The 16,713-nt window shown below is 37.8% G+C and overlaps 1 protein-coding gene across 1 annotated transcript in view; it reads right to left on the bottom strand.

The window, feature by feature from the left end:
• LOC122795996 overlaps nt 1-16,713 on the bottom strand; it is a 928,531-nt gene that overhangs the window by 332,233 nt on the left and 579,585 nt on the right. The window contains exon 7 of the mRNA XM_044064748.1: nt 7,822-7,957. Coding sequence (XP_043920683.1) covers nt 7,822-7,957 — 136 coding nt within the window. The remainder of the gene's footprint in view (nt 1-7,821; nt 7,958-16,713) is intronic.

A 16,713-nucleotide genomic window follows, 5' to 3' on the forward strand; every position in this document is an offset into this window, starting at 1 on the left:
CTTGTTGTCAAGGGATCAACTACCACTACCTTAGATAAACACGTTATTGTAAAATAGAACTCTATTCCCCCTTTCTGGTGAAATAGGCATTCTAGTCTCTAATCTGTCATACCAGCTCCAAGAGACACAGAACTAGGAACATCAATGATTTCACTGATTTCCTGTCTTTATCTGAGCAAGCAGAATATTTCTTCTCAGACTTACAGGGTGTACATTCTTTTACAGATGACTCCTCTTTTAGGCAGATACAGAATAACACAGAATACCTCTTAACGCTTTAAATAAACTGATGTAGGTGTAGCATTTAAACAATCATTAATTTACAACCCGGGGGGCTCCCTAGCAGTGACTTTACTTCCACAATACACTGATACTCTAATCACACTCCTAATCCAACACTCTTCCCCCTTCTGTACTTCAGCATTCCCCCCTCTTCCTGTCCTACCTCCAATGAGTCCCTCCTTCCCCTGGACCAATGCATGCACAGACAAATATGGATACTGACCTGCAATTGCAGTGTTGCTACAAATTTCATTATCATGCATACTACTATCATTCTAATACATGTGTGGTATTAATAAGATCCATAGGAATAATTTTATGATCTGCTCCAAATAATGTTCACTGCAGTATCTAGTTCTACTTCATTCTCCATTTCTAACTGATCAACCTGTCTCATCAAATCACCATACATAGGTGCACAACATTTTGTTTAACAAAATTATATAAAAATATTATGTTCTCTGTACACCTATGCAGTCAACATAAGAAAGCAAATTACCATGTTGGTAACATTCATAGACTTTAGTTACAGTGCTTGAAGAAAAGCTATGAACAATTGCTAGAAGGATTTCAACAAACTGTAGTGCTCCCCCAAAAAGGTATTATCTACTAAGAACTAATACTATTAAACACAGAAACATATATGGTAGCATAGCCGGTTTTAGGCACCAGCGAACCTACGGTCGCTGGGGGCCCCTGGTCCTGGGGTTGGCCCAACCACAGCAAGTTATCTTATCTTGATAGTTTGTAACATGTCTGTCAAACCAACAAAAGCTAGTACAGCAATCTTCTATACTTAATAAAGCAGGTAAGTAATAATAACTCATATTAAGCTCCTTCAAAATTCAAACATATTTAGTTATAGTAACAGCATTTTGTCAAGTAACAAACTTTACAATTTCATTAAATATTTTACCACTGACATAATGCCCCGGCCTAGGTTAAGCCCTGATGGTGGACATCCTCTTCACTAAAATTAACAACATAGCCAGTTTTAGGTACCTGCAAGAACTGTGGCTGGAGGGGGGCCCTTAATCATCAATGACTGTGTGGGGGCCTCACAAAAACCACTGTTGGTTGGGGAAAAATGAGGAGAAAAAATGTATTAAGCTTCAATTGTACTCTTTAACCTGAACTGGACTGTGATATGACCCTGTTAGGACAAAGCTGTAATGGACATAAGCAAAGTAAGCACTGCAGAGGTCAGCAGCCCAGGGTGACCGATCTCAGTGCAAACTGTGGAGTTTAAGAACAGCTGATGCTTTTAATCTTCAGAAATGGTTTCTCTTTCAAGGTTTTTATACATACTGGCAGAACAACTGGTACTGTAACTCTCAACATCTTTGCTGAAGAATTCTGTTCCGTGATAAAAATAATAACATAATAAAGTCTCAAAATGAGGAACACATTTTATATATTACTCTAATTCATTTAAAAAGTTACTATAATAACACATTTTGCATCAACATGCATTTTTAGACAATAAGTATAAAACTCTGATGACTGGATTTATTGTGACAGAGCAAAATTATGAGACAAAATCAGGAATATCTGTGAAATCAAGGATAGTGATAGGTATTAATTTACTCCTCACTGAGGTAAATAAAAGTGACTTATCCCTGTTTCTGTTTGATGACTGCTAAACGCAGTCACTGATCTTGTGTTGTAGTACTAGTGTTGTACAATGTACTTGCTGAAATAAGTACAAAATTAGCATTGCTGTGGTGTGTGTGCGTGTGTGTGTGTGTGTGTGTGTGTGTGTGTGTGTGTGTGTGTGTGTGTGTGTGTGTGTAAAAAATATCACAGATTTTTATCAATGCACATACCCAATAATGCCGGAACACACACGTTATTCTTCAGGGTATCAATAAAAATGTAGCTAACAAGTGATTATATTTCAAAAGTAAAGCATAAAATATATCACAGAGCATTCAGACACTTAGATCTTCTAGGAATCTGGTGGCCCCCCACTCTCTAAACTGTATAAATGGATACAGGAGGCTTCCTTAATCATCCTTGACTGTGGGGACCCCAAAAAAGATGTTTTTGGTTGAGGAAAAATGACGAGAAAAAAATGCTTTCATTTTCTGATTGCACTCTTTAGCCTGAATGGAGTTATGATATGACCCTGTTAGGATAAAACTGATAATAGCCTTTGTCCTCAACCACAGACATTCTAAAACATCCCTGCACAGATGTTTGTGCACAGAAATTTACCGTAGGTTATGAGGGTGCTGGGGATTGCGTAGTCATCATTTCCTTTACTTTTCTAACAGACCTCAGAGGTATACAAAGAAGGTTACTTTAGCTCCTGTAGGGGCAGTGTACTGCCTGGTAGCAGCAAAGTAGAATACATTATTGCAATCATTATTTTTTTATTTATTTATTTTTATTTATTTAACATTTGTTGACCGGGAATGTCCGACTAGGTACCACAGAGCCTGTTTTCAGCGGAGGCCCGGGGAGAAATGCTCCATTTTCACTTTCCTCACAATCAAACATCAGCCACATATACAGCTGGTTGCCTTTGGGGGTTAGGATCGAGGATTAAGTAGGCATGCTATGTATATGTATTTCAGAAGTCACTTGAAATATATGACTGTGGCCATTTGAATCTCTGCTTTCATCCCAATCTAACACTAGAGGGTTGCATAGGCAGTAACTGTCTTTTTTGGGAGGATTAGGGAGGCAGGCAGTATTCCCGTACATGATCTGTGTATCCTCACAACAGTTGACCTGTTAATTTATTTTGAGCTACTATTTTTGTCAGCTTTGAATTTTAAGCCTTGGATACAACTTGTCTTCATTGAAAGAAAAATTAAGACTGAAATTCTTTTTTCTTCCTCATGATTTTTGTTTAGGCCACTTTTGGATTAAAAGGTTGGGAAATGCTCTAGCTTCTGGGGGCACCGGCTTAATTGAGTTATTTCCTAAATGGTTATTACTGTGCTGTCTTGGTCAAGAAAGTATATTGAAAAGACGGAAGGAAAACTAAAGCTGAACAGCAATATTGAATTTCTTTCCTTAATCATCATTTCTGTTCAAGCCATCATTGGGTAAAAAAATAAATAAACTTAAAAAGCACTTTAGAGCACATATAAAGTTATGGCTTCTTGAAAAAGCTGAAGAAAAAAGAAATAAATGTGAGAAATGGAAGAAAAAACAGTATTGTGCATAAGTGGGAAGCCCAACAAGGGGGAAACAGAGGGGAAACTCTGGAGGGTGTGTTTTTTTTTTTTGGCGGGGGCTGAAACAGTAAGCAGTGCCTAGGGTTCCATTGCACATTAGTTCTCCCCTGTACATGGAGTTGTTGTAATGTATCCTTGTTACACATAAATGCCAGTAACTGTAAAATGTCCCTTTGTGAGATGGGCCAACACAGTGTGGTATGTATGCCTGTTGTAATAAGATCATTGTAGCTACAGGTCAGTCTGTGTGTACTACTCCTAAAAGCCTGCAGCATGAACTAAAAAGATGGATAGAAGTGGTGGCAGTGACAGGGTCATACTTAGACTGAATGTGCCCAGGGGGCCCCAACTTGACATTTGCCTGGGACCCCCAAAATGCTTACACTGGTCCTGTATGGTAGAAAAGTACCCTTGTTTTACTGCAGTTCGGAACTAAAAAAGTATTACATTTAACAAACTTAACTACTTCCTGTTTCAGTGCAGTACAACATATAAGCAAAAAAAAATCACTTGAGTACTTATTCACACTGGCAAAATATTGTATCCGTTGGCTACAAGTAAGCAACTGAATGAATAAATGTCAGTGATGTTTACAGTTAGTAAAACCATTCAAACACTGCTTCACACTCATGAGTTATGAAACTTAGTACGTGAGTGCAAACAGGATCAGCTTTATAGTTCTGGCAATCCACTAGCAAAAATAATTGAGTCAGGATCCCCTCAAAGAATGAGAGATCCAAAGGGGATACAGAAAAATTAGCAGAGTTCATATCCACCACAGCAAGATTAAAAACATGGACCCTCTCTGCCATAGAATTAACAGAGTCAATGGCCTTTTGCAGCATTAACAAATTCAGCGAGCACCCCCCCCCCTCCCCCCATGATTAATAGGGGAAACAGAAGAATTCCAACAAGATTAACTCAGCTGAAAAATTCAACAGGATTACCAAAGTTAAGAAGTTCACACTTAACAAATAACATTAGACTACTGGAAGCATGATCTGAAACAGAGGGCCTTAACCGAATAGAAGAATATTGAAGAAGTCAAAACCTAGAGACACTATGGAGATTAAGAAATTTGGGAGGGCCCAACAGGAATAAGAGAGCTGTTGGGGCTAGAGACATCTGGTAATCCAGAGAGTCTCAGGCCTGTGTGGTCCCAGGGCTGATGTCAGGCTAAGGATGACAGATTTAAAAAACATAACATATTGTTTTTTTCTGTCTTGTTTCATGCTGAGAACACATTTGGTCTGCAAAATGTGTGCTTCCTATGGCTCGGGAAAGTATAACCATTTCTATTTTTGAATAGGATATGAAAGGTTTTCTAGTGAAATTTTTATTTTTGTATTTCCTATGCCATCAGATCAGTCCACTTTAAAGAAATAGCTGACTAAAATTGTGACATGAAAGCAGATGTTGAAAGTAAGACAGTACAAGATACCCCTAATTCATAAGTTAGGCAAAATGATTTAAGGAACACTTTCTTAATAATTGTTGGATCAAGCACCATAGCCCCAGCCCAATTAGCCAAAGACTTGTTAAATTTTACGACACTATTCTCACCTCTGATATATCCAGGCAGTTTATGCAAGAGATGTAAGTTGATATCCTGTATGTTGGAGCTCCCTATTGTCTCTGGGCTGGTGTAATTAAGCCCTTGCCTTTACAGGTGGTAGAACTGGTGTTACTTTTGCTGTGGGATGATAAAATAACTAAGGAGAAGCTAATGCAATGCTGCCTTCTAGGAGAAAGTATGCAATGAAGGCTTAGAGCTCAACCAATGAATTTAAATGTATACAAATGAGAGCTTGGTCTTTATTCTTATTTGTCTTGTTTTTCTGGGAACAAATTGGTGGCACATCTGCCAAAGGTCTGCATGTATACTTTTAATATTTTTCTAACTTGGATTAGTCAGAAGATCTAGTTTATCAGTAGATCAGATTTTTCTTTATATTCCCTATCCAGTGTGACTGAATGTTATTTTGATTTTCCTTGAGCACTTTCTCATTTCTTTGCATATTTAACTATTATTTAAGTGAAGCATAACAATGACTTGAATGGGATGAAGACCCAGAAAGACAGGAATTACGTATATCCCTTTACATTTTGTACACACCCTCTGAATGTACTGGAAATTTAATTCACAGTGTCAGTATGCAGGGGAAAATGTCCCATTGCTTAAGTATAATTTATTTATTGTCTTTTAAGCTCTCCTGGTTGGTCTTCATTAAAAATGTGTTATTTTTAATATAATGTGGAAATACATTATCAGCAAAGTAGTGTATATGTAGCATTCATCAGGTCTTAAATTGTAAATTGCTATTAAAAATGCTAATAACAGTACTGAACAGTAGAGGCCTTGTTTGTCATAAAGACAATGCAGTATGGGGAAGCCTTCTATAAGGTTCAGTAGACTCTGTCACATCCTACTCACCTAGAAGAAATGCCTTTGCTGAAGTCTTGCCTGTTGGTCCTGTTACTGGTCATGTGAAGCTGCCACGACTGAATTTAACAAATGCTAATTAGATGGATTGGTAGTTTATAATATACTTTTAAATGCTGGGAAGTAGTTTGAGGAAAGAGCATTACCATATTTCATACAGTTGCACAGCACAGCACAACTGGCTAACAGCAGCTACTGAAGGGCTGATAAAGGACTGAGAAATCAAGGCCTGATTATCTTGCTATAAGTTCTGACATAACCTTAAATGAAAAACTGCCATTTTTATAATGAACTCATCATATATAATTCAGTATATGATAAATCATACTTCCCTTTTAAGAGATATGATAAACTACAGTGTGCAACAAACGCTAATTTTACTGGCTATTTATTCAGTTTTACCACAATTAAAAAATAAAAAAATAAATATAAAATACCACCAAGAAAAGGCCACTGATAAAAAAGAATCAAATTTAATAAACACTTAGCGCCTCAGCATAAACACCTTCCAAGAGTGGTGCTATTTTATATTTATTCAGTTTTTTCTACACTGCACTAAATACCAGTTTTTCTCCTCACATCTCCATTAACGTAGCATATGCGCACCAGAACTCTCCTTTGCTCTGTATGAAGGATGTCGCAGCTACATCTTCTATGCAGTAGGATGTTTTTCAGACTTAGAAGCATTATGAGATTAATAATATGGTCATTATAATATGACCAGAATTGTCAAACTGCCATTTTTAATCAGAATCCATTATTGAAAGCACTGTAAATTCTTGAAAGCTTCATGTCCAAACACTTTCAGATAGCATTTTCCAATGGCTTGACTTAGAAACTACAGTTAAATAAGAAGTTAAGAGTATACACAGTGCTTTTTTTCTTTCCTGTAGATTTTGCTTGGACACTGTAAACTGTAGTAACCAGTTACTGCAGTAACGTACTAAAGGCACAGCTTGCCTGTCTTTATGAGAATGAATCGAACAGTGAAAGTTCTGGCTCTAGGAGTAACCAGAGTTAGAAAAAGTGACACATGGAACAGTAATTTTTTTCTATGATATTTAACACACAATTTAATAATGTTGGTTTGTTTGTAATGCAGCTGAAAGTCTCGCTTGTCTAATCAGCAGAGACACCTCCTACTCTCTGCCTATATGAAGTTCTCATAGGGCTGCAGAGAATATGATTTTTGTTAGAATTTAAAGTATCATCCTATCAGTTCACATGAGCAGACAAGTGAAACATATGGACATGTATTACTAGATACCTGGCATTAGTTTATTTCTTAAAACTATCTGTAGATGGCAACAAATTTGTACCTATAGACACCCTTAAACTGTGTGCCTTAAAAGTTTGCTTCCTTTGCACATGTAGGCTTGAAAATCACAATTACTAAGACGCATAACTAGATCACTCAGTATTTTGAAAAGAATAAATGAATAAATGTTCTACACACCATGCTTACTACAGTGAAAGAATAATTAAAAACAAAACACAATAGAAATAAAAAAAACACACTGTACAAGCCTAGGTGTTAATGAAACATACCATTTTACTATATATCCTTGATGGAGCAGAACTACCCAGAAGCAGGATGTGGATGGTGAAAGGTTAACACTGATATAACAAGGCTACAGAGGTCCTGGATTAAGTGGCGATGACAACGATTCTGCTGCAGAAACACCTGCACATAATGGCCTATTTATTTAGGAAGTAAAGAACATTCTGTTTCCAGCATCAAATTAGCATTAAAAAACAACAGATTTTGTTTCTATCTCAAAGTGGAGGCAAAGGGAAGACTGAATTAGCAATAACAGCAAAGGGTATATTGAATAAGCAAGAATATGTTAAGCAGTAAGAAATTATGACCACTGGAAAGTCATATGATGGAATTTTGTAAATGCTTACCTTTCTGTTTGTAGGAGCAGCATACGCTTTCCCTTCCAGGACATTCTGTCCGTGCCTCCATCTTATGCAGACTCTGATACTCTAACTGCAGCCTGGCTCCTGTGAGATGAGTAATGCGTAACTGCTGAAAAGCTTCCTGCTAGCTTAGCATCTGCCTCTTTCTTTGTGCCTGTCAGGTCCACCCTATTTCACAGAAGCAAGGCATTTCAGACTGCTACACCCTGTGAAGAATTGCTGTCCTCAATGCAGCCAATCAGTGATGAAGGATGGGAGGAGAGGTTCCTAACTACTAGTTACCATAGAAACTAGACCCTGAAATAAGACTGCGCATTGACATAGAAAGAACCTGTGCCAACATTATCCTTTGTTTACAGCTGAATTTGTATGGAATGCCACATTAGAAATAAAGCAGTGGCACCCCAACAGACGGACACACACACAGACACACACACACACACAGTCTCTATGCTAGCATACTGCAAGTCTTTAGCTTAATTTCAGGCACCAACTCATTTTTTTATTTGCTTTGTAGAACTAAGTGCAGGTGGAAGGCAAGACATTAACATGATATCAAGACTTTTTGTTTTGTTTCATTTTGTTTGTAGTTCATGCACCAGTGCTGACTGAAGGGCAGATTCTTTTCATTGTCACAGCATCCTTCTCTTGTCTTGAGAGAGGGAGTTTCAACTATGTCAAGGGAATTATTAAAAAGTAAGGCACATCAGTGCAGTTGTTCAGAATTTTGTGGCAAAGTGTCCTGAAAGACTCTTTTGGAAACTTAATATCAGTAGGTTCCACCTGAATAACCAAGTCTTGTAATGCTTTTATTTTCTAAGACTAAGTAATTGGCTGCATCTAAAGGTAGTACATTGCTGCCTAAGACTGCAAGAATCCTAACTGATTTAAAAACAAAAATTAATTGGTGAAAAGATTCTCTTTTTTACAAATCTTTTTGGGTTATGTTTTTTTAGATACTATTGCAACAAGTATTTGTCAAAGTCGAATGTTCAGTTGCACTGGTAATCACTTGTTGAAATATATAATGGGAGGAAAGGCAAAGAGTCAACGTACGTTATCAGAAGCAAAAAGCAGATAAGACATTCTACAAAAAATATCTGAGTGGTATTAGTCTGTTATGCACATGGACGAGATGAGTTTTATTCATGCAAGACAGAGAACTGTACTTTTATTCCTTGTTTTTGATGCAGGATGCATAGATATGGTTCACAGTACATAGGGCTGGTTCACAACAAAAATAATGAAGAACGTATTTATAGACAGCAACATAACATAAATGCAAAACAAGTATGTTAACATATATCAAGCTTGCCTCTGTTGCATATCACATATTCAGATGAAAAACTCCTGATGAAAACCAATGCTATGCAATTCAGAGGTAGATATAATACATACCAAGGCTGCCAACATGACATTGTTTTACAACACCCTTGCAGAGGTCTAGGAACCAGTCTGAAACCACTGCGCTGCCCAGCCAGTACACTTCCCAAAGTTTCAAGACTTTCCTATACGGGCCAAAGCTGCTGCTGCCTCCTAATGCTTTTTTTAGACAGGGTCCAGCTGCTGGACATACCAGTGTTACTAACATTTCAGTCCCAAAACTGGATGAAATTAAGGTAGCTTCTCCTTAATGCCAGAAGTCTAAGCAATAAATTGCATGATCTTGAGGCACTGATGCATTTAGAAAACAACCATGTTTCCACAGTTACTTACATTTGGTTTAAATGTAAAGAAAGCACTGCCTCTCTGTATACCTGGATTTGGCACTTTTCATTCCTTCAGACCCAATGGCATCTTTTGTGGAGTCTCCATGTTTTGCAAAGAATATATTACCTCAAGGCAGACCCCAAGGACAAAATTATCAACTAATAGCTTGTTACACAACACCATGTTGGCCTCCTGATGACTATGTAAGATTCATCAGTATTCTAAAATGATTTCCCTATTTGCAAAAACTCCTTTATTTTTGGGTGACTTTAACTATCCTTCAATAAAGTGAGGCACCTAAAACTCCAGTGTAGGATATACCCCAACATTTCTAGACTTAAAAAAAATTCCCTTGAGCTGTTGGTAAATAAACCTGCTAAAGGACACAGCATTCTTGACCTGATTCTTACAAATATGGCTGCCACTTACACTACTCCTCTGGCATTTCCTTCTCTAGTGAAGTCTGACCTTAAACTTGTGACCTTCTCGTTTAAACTCCCAAAGACTCCCACAGCAAACCCCAATAAATTTAAGGACTACAGGTTTGCCAACCTCAACCTATTCTGTGATGAATAACAAAATTCATGTATGACTGGACCTCCCGACTTTAATAAAGTCACAAGCCACACTAATAAATCGTATCTCCATTTAGAAAAATGTATGGAGCTAGCAGTCTCACCAAGAACCAAGTATCAGAGGAAATCTGAAAAACTAATCACCACGGTGGTCCACCACCATAAAAAAACTATACAACAAAAGAAGGAAACTCCTTAAATTATTAATAAATCCAAAACCCCTCTTCTCAAGAATAATATCCCAAGCCTTGCTAAAAACTGAAGAACACTATCAGATCCCCTAAATTAATCCATGAACATATACTAGCCTCTAAAGCCAATTAAAATTATAAATCTTTATTTAGCTATATTAAAAAACAAAAACAAATGCCTACATTACTAAGAACTTATACATAATGAAGCCTCCTATTCTAACTCAATAGACATCGTCAATATCCTGCAACAAAATTTAGTGCCAACTTTACCCCCAAGACTTCTGTCAAATCCACAAGATATCTGAATCCCTTACTCCCCAATAATCTCTAAAGATCATTTATTGAAAGTGATAACCAAGACCAAGATTTCTTCCTCCATGGGACCTGTCATTATGCTGGGTTGCTTAATTAATAGTATTAAACATGCCCTTGCAGACTCACTCCTCAATTTGTTTAACCTAAGTTTAGCTACTGGTTTTGTTCCTAATGAATAGCACACCACAGTGATAATACCCATCAGTAAGGGTGACCTTACAACCAATGGAGGTAATTACAAACTTATTAGCCTTACAAAGCCTCATCTGAAAAGCCATAAGACATATTATAAATGATCTCATAAACTGTGTTATCAAGAATCTTGTTAGACTTGTCCCACAACAGTTTGGCTTTGTGAAGGGTAGATTCTATCTATTTAATCTGATAAACTTCTTGGAAATGGTTATGGAGGCTGTAGATGGTGGCCATGCAATGCCCATGCCATATCTTGATTGGGCAAAGGACCTCAGCACCATTCCAAATGTTGGTATCATACAAAAGCTAAATGCTATAAAATCAACCCATATGTAGTAAGATGGATATCAAACTGGCTGAAACGCAAAACTTGCACTGTGCAAGACACAGATGCCTCATCAGAAAATAAGAAAGTGACCAGCAGTGTCCCTCCTTTTTGATATTTACTTCTCAAATTTCCAAACAGAGAATCAAGACCTCCAACTAACAAAGTTTGTAGATACGTGCAAACTGGGGGATTCTTGTTAAATAACTCTATCACACCCAAACCCTTCAGAATGAACTCTCCCTAAAATACTCTGGTGCATTGAAAATGGTATCAAACAAAATGCTAATAAGTGTAATGTCACCACTTTTGGTAGACAACCTCCTCCCTACATCATACTGTGTAGACATCACACCACTACAAAAAGAGAAAGTAGTCAGGAACCTAGGTACTTGGGTAGATAGTTCCATGTCTTTTACCCATCATGTAACAATGTCTGTCAGGAAATCCTTTTATTTTAGCTAAATACTAAAATAATATCATCAGGGTCTAAAGAGGTAACCACTCCCTTATACATGACATTGATCAGGCCAATTTCCAAGCACAGAACCCTCTTTGGAATGTATCTCTGTAAACATATCAAGCAATTAGAATGACCTCAGAGGTTCCTAACCAAAAAATCGATCACAGGCCTGAAGTCCCTGAGCTACTAACAAAGGCTCCATCCCCTTTATTCAGTGTTTTAAAGGCTTTTCAGAGGAGATCTCTGTCTTGCTTTCTGTGCCATTACAGACCCGATCATCCTGGGCTTCTGGTTTATCTGCAAGTCTAATATATTTTACAATACATTAACAGGACTTAAATCTTCACCAACACATAAATAAAACATGGTGGAGGGATAGGTTTATTACACAGCACCTCACAAACCTCTAGAATAAATATCTCCTCCATGTGAAGCAGTGTCAATCACTGTCTTTCTTTAAACATAAACTAGATGACTTACTGACTTGCTGAGTATTCACTAATTTACTCCATGGCTGACTAGTATGGATCACCTGGAGAAAAGAGATGTGGTCTGAAAGGTGGTACTGGCAAGGCATGAATGGTCATAAGACTTAGTAGCCTTAGAATATGTATGAATCAATAAATAAATGAATGTATGAGATAACAGACCTACATGAATAGTAAGAACATCCCTCCCATAAACATATGGATCCAAATGTACAGTTATAAGGTGCATATAAAATTATAGAAACTAGACATACACATCATCTATCAAATTATATAAATATAGTACATATATATATATATATATATATATATATATATATGGGTCTATTTCACATGATCGAATGTTCAAATGTTCGAATTCCATATGGCCGAGACCATATGATCAAACATTTGAATGTTCGAAAATATGCAGTAGACCTGCAAAACATAAACAACAAAAAATAAACTGTGTATAGCAGGGGCAAGCCCCCCTGCACCCCCACAACCCCCCACAGCTTAAATATACCAACTCCAAGATCGCACTACAGCGAGGACAAAGGAAATCTCCTGGTACACTCTGTATGCCAATCCCCATTCAGAATTTTGAAGTTTTAAAACTTCAAACATATGGTCTTTGATCATATGAATTTCAAAGTTTTAAGATTCGAAATTCTGAAGGGGACCGATATATATATATATAGATATATAGATATATATATATATATATATATATATATATATATATATATATATATATATATATATATATATATATATATAAATACACACACACCACACACACACACACACACACACACACACAGGTTCATAGCTTCAAAGGTAAGTACAAGGCTAGCTGCCCTTGTGGACCACTTTATGCCTAGCCAATTTCACTTTTTGTGCTCAAAATAACCTCTCCCATTTGATTAAACACTGGCCTTACCTATCCTATGGTCAATAATTATATATTGTCCCTAATGAGAATAGCTGGAATCCTACAACAAGTAAAGCATTTACGAGCCAGCTCTGTCCATTAGTGGTACAGAGGCAGTCCTGGAAAATTTTCTGTTTCCCATCCATAGATCTAAGTTGGTCTTGAAAATGGACAGGGAATAACTTTGTTTTATTGTGAATGGGGATTCTGTTCCACAGCAGCAGTATGCTCTGTGAGATATACCTGTCCCTCCAAACTGTTCTGTTGATGTTGCAGATGAAGTTTAGATCCCTACACCATTTACTTCTAATGCCATTTAACTTACCGATGTGTAGTAAATCCATCAGTATTGGGTTGGAGGATGCCTTGTATACCAGACACAGGTCACCTCTTAGCAGTCTGTAGGATACTGAGTATAGTGACACGGCTTTGAGTCAGTACATGTAGGACATGTTGTTTAGTCTGGGTATCCTTTTAGTAAGGTATCTTTGTGGGTGTTCCAGTTGTTACATGTGTCTGGACAGATACATACCAAAGAGGGTGTTATATTCAATGACTGGCTTAATGAGGGCTGAATAAAGGGGGACAATGACATCCCTAGATCTAGACATAATCCATTTGTTTATAAGTTGTACAATATAGAAGGACTTTCTTACAACAATAGACACATGTTGGTCAAAAGTTAGGCCACTCTCCACATAACTTCCCACATCTCAAACAACTGTGTCAACTCTTAGGTGTGTATTGTCAATGTGGTAGTTAACTGAGTTAAAGGACTTTCGAAAGGATACAATAATGCATTTTCTGGCATTAATTTCAGTCCATGACTTTGGCACCAGTTATTTGAGACAAATCTTCCTGCAGGATGCCTAAGTTATTTGGGGATTTAATGACTGCTCCTAGTTTGCAGTCATTTCCAGACTTAGTCAGCTAAAGCCCTTTGGTATTGGCTTTTACTCAAAAAAGTAGATGCCAAACAGAAGAGGTCCTAACACAAAACCCAGGGGGACTCCACGGGTGACTGGTCGCTTTGTGGAGGTAAATTCCCTTATTTGTATTATCTGCATCCTATCTATGAGCTAGCTGGCAATCCAGTGGGTCACACTGGGTTTATTACCAGTTTATTTAGCTTATCTACTATGCCTGAGTATGGAATTGTGTCAAAAGCTTTTGCTAGGTCAAGGTATGTGATGTATACCTTTTTGCCTTCATCCATTGCTTTGGTGATCTATTCAAAAAATTCCACCAAGTTAAGTAAGCATGTCCTGCTCTTGTTGAATCCAAACTGAGACGGGTCCAGTGTTTGGAGGTTACCTATGTCCATCCATCCTCAGCTCCTTTTTGCACATGGGGTCAGGGTGTCATTTCAACAGTGACAATCATCTCAAGCCTGCCACAGTATTTCATCCATACTACTCACTTGCACATCCACTCGCACCTATGGTCAATTTAGAGTGTCAAATCCAGCTACTGCTTGTCTTTGGAGTGTAGGAGGAAGCTGGAGCACCATGGAGGATGTGCAGACTCAGCACAGAAGATACCCCAGCTGAGAATCGAACTGGAAAACCCCTTACTGTGAGGCAACAACATTAACCTCTGCACCACCGTGGCCACCCTCCCACTGTGGAGGAGGTTACCTATGTCCTATTAGAGTAATTCTATGATAAGTCCATGGCTTTGCTTATTAGGCTGGCCAGACTTATGGGACTTTAATTACCTGGATCTGTGGAAGGTCCTTTCTTATGCAGGGGAATGTCTGTAGCTGTTCTCCATTCACTTGGTACAAAACTTGTAGAGAGGCTGAGATTTAGCTGTGTTGTTAGGGGTGTGGCTAAATCATACTTCACACTATTTAAGATACATAAGGGACATTGCCAGGGCTCATCAATGCATTATTTTTAGCTTTTGATAGCACTTTCAGAACATGGTCCTGTGGGATAGATGGGGGTGAGCCAGTTTCAGGTATATCTTGAGATAAAGATGAAGGGGAAAGAGGGGTAAAATTAGAGCTAAATCTATCAGTCAGTAGATTCAGTATATCTTCAAGTCTCATTATAGGCACATCATTTGGAATCAGTTCAGCGCATCGCTGCACTGTGCTTTTCAGATTACGAACATAACTAAAAACTGCCTTGTGATAGTCTTTGGCTTGGGTAGTTATTTTAGCATCAACTGTTATCCCACAGTGGATACTCTGACTAATTGTTCAGGGTATTTGTATTGACAAAATCAAAGAATCTGTGCTTGTGCACTAGTAGTGGTGCAGGTTTCCCAGTCTACAGCTGGATAGTTTAGATCACCTAGGAAAATGGTATTTGAGTGATTCTAGTTCCTATAGATAGGTGTTGTGGCTTCTTTTGTTATAGACGGAGTTTTATAGCTAGTTAATATATGATAATGTACCTTTCTGGTGGTTACTTGGACATGAACAAGCTCTAGTGCATCATACTGCTTTATCAGCCTTGATGTGATTCTCTGCTGTATGTAGATTGAGACACCTCTACATTTTTTCCCCTGCTGCATAGTAGCTGGTCTGAATGTGTGGAATGTGTGATAGCCCTGAACAGCCAGCGTGCTCTCTGCTATTTTAAGCCACATCTCAGTCACTTAACAGATGTCAATGTCTTCCAAGGTGAGAAGGGCTTGTAAGGAGTAGAGTTTCTTGTTCAGGCTCCTAGCATTAATCAATAATTCAACCAATAACACCTTCATATTTTCCTTTTTTTTTTTTTTTTTTTTTTTTTTTTTTATGTTGGTAAGTTTATCTGGTTGGCAATTCCTAAAAAAGGCATTATGGAGGTGGACAATGTCTTTGCCAGTAACTGAAACCCTAGAGGGAAAAGATGAAGGTCATCGGTGTGGTCTGTTGATCCAGGCTGACAAATGTTGGACCCCATTTGAATGACACCAAAAACTAAGCCAATACTGATTTTCCAAAAGTTAGGGATGTGGGTTTCTGTAATGGAATGGTTTATTAGGATGGAGATTGGGTAAGCTAGGGTGTTTGTGGCAAGTTTAATATACTCTACTCGAAACATTGTCTGGGAGAAGTGCCATTGGCTTCAGTTTGAAAAGTTATTTCCTGATAGTTCATAGGTTCATAAATTAGCACTAGGCTAACTGCCCTTGTAGGCCTTTCTAAGCTTAGCAAATTACCCTGTGTGAAAAATAAAACCCTAAACCTTGTGTCTGTAAGGTAAACACCTTAACCATTATGCCAACCTCCCACCAACCATGGTGAATGTGTGGATAGGTTCAAAATCAAATATGAAGGAATTATTTGTTGTCTCTGGAGAGGGTGGAATATTACAGATGGTATAGCTGTTTAAGAGCGAAGTTATTGCATTAATAAAATGTGTACTGAATTGTCTGACAGTGCTGTCATTAGCGTATTTAGCAGAAGGGATTGTTTCAGTAGTGTGGCCAGGATGTATAACTTGGCTGATGAAGGGCCAGAAAAGTTTGGGGTTGTTTTGCTTAGAGTATTGGAAGTTTATATAGTATGTTTTTTGTCAACTTTGGCAATGTTTTGCTGTCTTTAGTAGCTGGTTATAGATTTGGAGGCTAGACTGAATTTTAGTTTGTTTCTGTTATAGATTTGGAGGCTAGACTGAATTTTAGTTTGTTTCCAAGTATTCCAAGTTCTAGCTCTTTCTTTCATTATCCTTTTTGTCATTTTATAGTTAACCATGGTGCAGG

This window comes from Protopterus annectens, chromosome 1.part0 (assembly GCF_019279795.1).
Source record: "Protopterus annectens isolate FY-2018-M chromosome 1.part0, PAN1.0, whole genome shotgun sequence".
In the NCBI taxonomy this organism is placed as follows: Eukaryota; Metazoa; Chordata; order Ceratodontiformes; family Protopteridae; genus Protopterus; species Protopterus annectens.